Genomic DNA, 5,000 nt, shown 5'->3' with positions numbered 1-5,000 from the left:
AGAACTGTATTGAGTGGCGACTTCAAAAACTAAATTAATCTTCAGTGGTCAAAATAGGGTGGCACGGTGGCGCAGCAGGTAGTGTTGTCACACAGCTCCAGGGGCCTGGAGGTTGTGGGTTCGTTTCCCGCTCCCGGTGACTGTCTGTGAGGAGTGTGGTGTATTCTCCCTGTGTCTGTGTGGGTTTCCTCCGGGTGACTGTCTGTGAGGAGTGTGGTGTATTCTCCCTGTGTCTGTGTGGGTTTCCTCCGGGTGACTGTCTGTGAGGAGTGTGGTGTGTTCTCCCTGTGTCGGTGTGGGTTTCCTCCGGGTGACTGTCTGTGAGGAGTGTGGTGTGTTCTCCCTGTGTCTGCGTGGGTTTCCTCCGGGTGACTGTCTGTGAGGAGTGTGGTGTGTTCTCCCTGTGTCTGCGTGGGTTTCCTCCGGGTGACTGTCTGTGAGGAGTGTGGTGTGTTCTCCCTGTGTCGGCGTGGGTTTCCTCCGGGTGACTGTCTGTGAGGAGTGTGGTGTGTTCTCCCTGTGTCTGCGTGGGTTTCCTCCGGGTGACTGTCTGTGAGGAGTGTGGTGTGTTCTCCCTGTGTCTGCGTGGGTTTCCTCCGGGTGACTGTCTGTGAGGAGTTTGTGTTCTCCCTGTCTGTGTGGGTTTCCTCTGTGTGCTCCGGTTTCCTCCCACAGTCCAAAAACACACGTTGGTAGGTTGATTGGCGACTCAAAAGTCTCAGTAGGTGCGAGTGAATGTGTGTGTCTGTGTTGCCCTGCGAAGGACTGGCGCCCCCTCCAGGGTGTCTTCCTGCCTTGCGCCCAATGATTCCAAGTAGGCTCTGGACCCCCCTGCGACGCTGAACTGGATAAGGGTTACAGATAATGATAATGAAATGGTCAAAATGGCAGTGGTGCGCTAGGTTTTTCATATCAGTTTGTGTTATCAGGGTGTAGTACACTGTAGGAAGAGCAGGGGGCGATAGCAACTGTTGGCTGGATGCACCATCAAAGAAGTTAACTGTAACTATATTATTTTTCATCTTCATCGTCTTCTACAACGATGAACGAAAAGAACGTCAACAGAGGGATCAGAAAAAGCTGAGTGTCTGTGGCTGGATTTTGCAGCACTTCAAAGTGACGAGTTTGTTTACGCTGGTTTTACGGGACTTTTATGGGGAACTGGAGTAATAACAGGAATGTTGACAGAAGCGAGAGAGAGAGAGAGAGAGACAAACTAAAATGAAGATAAGCAAAAAAAAACATAATAATAATCAGCTTTTTTGCGGTTTTGATTTTTAAACTCAAATTAGTACAAATTATACCCAGCTTTGAAGGTGTTTGTTCCCTGGAGTAATACCAAGTAGAAAATCAATGCAAAATATAATCTGATCAAGCCAAACTTCAGCATAAGGCTGTGTCTACCTCCTCCTACCTATCTGTCTCCTCTCTGTAGTTGCTCTCCCCGTCTCTTTGGAGGGGAAAGTTGAGCCCCCCCACCATTACCCCTGTGTTCCTGTCAGGATTAGTAGGCCGTTAGACACATGCAACGCAGGAAATACCTTAACTGGTCTCTTCTGAGGTCACCATGGTTACCCTACCCAGGAACCTGCCACTACAGGCCTCTTGAATATTTTCTCTTTCCCCCTGTCTCTCTCGCTCTCTCTCTCTCCCTCTCCTGCTCCTTCTGCCACTCTCTGAGCTCTCCTTTGTTTGCGGGGCTTTGTTTGTAGAGTTGGTTGTAGTGACAAAGGGTGAGTTTCTGCTGCCTTGTCACCGGCCAATAAAATGTCCAGTATTGGTGGGTGTGATCACTGGGTTTAAAATGAAAATGCATGTGAAAGCAAATGTAGGCATACATACATTTTATTATTTATTTTCGATGTACTAATGAGCTTCCCGGGGGGTGGGGGGCATCAAGCTATAATGCCTTGCTCTTTCCTTTTTGGGAATCTTTAACATTCAAACCCCACCTCACGAATCCGAGGCGCCACCAATTGAATTAAACTGGATCCAATTAACATTTGAATATGAAGCAGTTGGCATTTGCGCTATTCTAAATTCTCACCTCTGCCTTTTGTCATTCAAGCAGCAACAATTAGCATGTGACATAAGGATGTCCTATTGCACAAGGGAGTCTTTTCTAAGGGGCTTAGAAGAGAGACCCCCTGCTGTCTGCTGTTTGTGTGCCCCAACAAGAACCATTTGCCCCTAAGTGGCCGGATTGACTTTCTAGTCATTTGGACACAGTCGGATCACAGGGGGGGGTCTGGCGTGGGGTGTGGGGGGTTGGGATATCCTGCTGATGACCAATGCACCAATGTTTTTGTGTTGACCACCACAGTGCGCTCTTGAGAAACGAAGAAATTCTACGTCCCCTGCCCCTCGCCGTCGTCAGGAGCGATAGGGGGCTCAGGTGGCCGCCACCATACCTCCCTTCCCTTCCCCTCCCTTTCACTTTCAGCCCACAATTGAATTTGGGCTCCCTCTTAGGCTTTATCTGACAATTGGCTCTTGACTAATTCAAGCCCAGATTGGATTTTACAGGATCACGGCTTTGAGTAAAGTATTTACAAGCCAGAGTTTCTGAAGCCAGGAAACACAAACCGGAGTTTGGGATTTGATCAAGGAGATTGGACGGCTGATGTTTTGAGGTGGTGCTCATGAAAACCCATGTTTTTTTTTCCTGATTGCCACCAAAATAAAAGTCATGAAAGATGACCTTTGGACATTAAATTGGCTGAACCATGACATATGTTCCTGTGTGATGAGATTGTCAAGCCAATACACCACAGGATACGTAGGCTATAGCGTTTACTCTTTTTCTCAAATGTGGATTGCTGGAAAATCAAATCTGACTCGGCCAGACAATGAAGATGTGTTGTTGTCATCTAGAAAAATGGACAACAACAACGTGGATGTTATTCGAACGTTGAACTGGATATGGTGTGGCATGATGCTTTTACATGTACCGCACAGTTCCAGGGTCCTGGGGTCGTGGATTCAATCCCAGCCTTGGCTCACTGTTTGTGAGGAGTGTGGGGTGTTCTCCCTGTGTCTGCATGGGTTTCTTCCAGGTGCTCTGGTATCATGTTAGTAGGTGGCCTGATCGTGGATCATTGTCCACAGGTGTGAATGAATGGGTGATTGGGTAAGCGTGTGATCGACTGCCCCACTGTCAAGTGTGTCCTTCTCATGCGAAAATTGAATAAGCTTTGTTTAACATAAATAATGTAAAACTTAATATTTCTTATAAATATTCATTATCACGGTCTTCTATTGAAATAATTCCACCATTAACTTCATTATCATTTGACTTGCTTTTACTTATTTTTTTATTAAATCATTGTCATACTCCATTTTCAGCAGAACCTTAAGAAAAAGTATCAAATGTATTGATTCCTCTGTTTACGTTTTCTGTGGTCTTTTCTAATGCTTTGTCTGCTTGTTGTTTGCAGTTATTTCGGTGGACTCCAAACCATACACATTATATATTGGAGAGAAGCTGGAGCTGAACTGCGGAGCTAAGGATGAATATCAGGAGGTGAGCTGGACCAAAGACCAAGTTCCCATCGTCAACGGGGAACACACTCATCTACGTAACGGAGCTCTGGAGATCGAGGGTGTAGAGCCCGCGGATTCTGGCCTCTACGCCTGCCTCGCTCATGGCCCAATGGGAAACCACACAGAGCTTTTTAATGTCAACGTCACAGGTGAGGAACAGAGTCAGGAGAATGTTTCCAGATCAAACACCAGACGGGGCCAAGTCTGGCTTAGTGCATGGAGAAATTAATGCTGAAACATCTCATTGTGGCTTCTTTTAGTATTTTCAAAAGTGTACTGATGCTGAAAAGACAAAACTTCAGAAATTGAAACCGTTGGAAGCAATATAAAAATGGGCTGTATTTATGACCTAAAATAATATAGGGCCTGCATACTTTTAAATTCTTAATTATTTATTTCTATTTTGTCTCTACCAGATGCCCTCGCTTCTTCAGAAGATGAAGATGATGATGAGTCTTCTTCAGAGGAAACAAAACAGTCCAGCAGCCAGAAGCTACTCTCCAACAGCCAAGAGCTACTGCGTGAGTCTGCACGCCTTCACACCTGATCTGCAGTGCTATAAATATCTATACTCTAACCTGAATGAGCTCTAACCCTGATTTACTGAGCTTGGGGTCTAGGTTTAATGGCACCTTGCACCATTTTGCTAAGTACTTGGCATGAAGTACTATCCAATCAGGATTATGTTAAATAATTGTGGAATTTTGGTGGATTTGGTGGATGGTCCTGGGGTGATAGCCAGTAGAATATTTTCACCTGAGTAGCTCACAGTAGTCTTGAGGAATGTCCCTAGCCTAGGGCTGTGAGATGATAGCTTTTCATTCCATTGGCTGGATTTGGTTTGGTGTCTACACAGTTAAAACACATGGATCCTACTACAGTTTAGTTTCAACTTGAATTGCTTTTGGTTTGTGGGTTGAATTAGTGTCTAAAGAGAAAGGCTTTCGACTTATTTTGCAATAAATATCAGTCATAAATTTGCTTGTAGTTCCTCAATGAATCAGTTTATGCTCCATAGAGTAGGTCACCTACATTGGGGCGTCCATAATTAAACTTCATTTAATACAGAATCTCTAATGCATCCTGACCACCAGCTGATTTCTAACGTGATGTAGGCAGCTATTTGTTGCTCCGTTAACATAACCATAAAACTGAGTCAACCATTTCCCACCCCAACTAAACACCAGTGATCTCTCCAGAAAGTGGAGAACTAGAAGTTTTGCTTATTTGTAAAAGCCTCACTCTTTTGTTGTAAGGAATGTAACTATCAAAATGGGACTTTAAACCTTGGATTTTCAGCCCTGCCTCAGATCGCTCTGTAAATATGAAGCTACCTGCTTGAATGTAATCTCTTGCATTCTTGTGCCCCCTTCCCTCTGTTTTGCTCCATTTCATTTCCTCATCTCTCGCTCCTTATCCCTTGTTCCTCTGTGCCCCCCTCCCCCTCCTCCTCCTCC

General features: G+C 45.3%; 1 protein-coding gene across 3 annotated transcripts in view; it reads left to right on the top strand.

Annotated features, from left to right (window-relative positions):
- fgfr1a (fibroblast growth factor receptor 1a) overlaps nt 1-5,000 on the top strand; it is a 44,114-nt gene that overhangs the window by 18,724 nt on the left and 20,390 nt on the right. For all 3 annotated transcript variants that reach the window (XM_066644932.1, XM_066644931.1, XM_066644933.1), the window contains exons 3-4: nt 3,438-3,692; nt 3,960-4,064. In XM_066644932.1, the coding sequence (XP_066501029.1) occupies nt 3,438-3,692; nt 3,960-4,064 (360 nt within the window). The remainder of the gene's footprint in view (nt 1-3,437; nt 3,693-3,959; nt 4,065-5,000) is intronic.

Source organism: Hoplias malabaricus, chromosome 14 (assembly GCF_029633855.1).
Source record: "Hoplias malabaricus isolate fHopMal1 chromosome 14, fHopMal1.hap1, whole genome shotgun sequence".
Classification (NCBI taxonomy): domain Eukaryota; kingdom Metazoa; phylum Chordata; class Actinopteri; order Characiformes; family Erythrinidae; genus Hoplias; species Hoplias malabaricus.
This window is presented reverse-complemented; position numbering and strand designations above follow the sequence as displayed.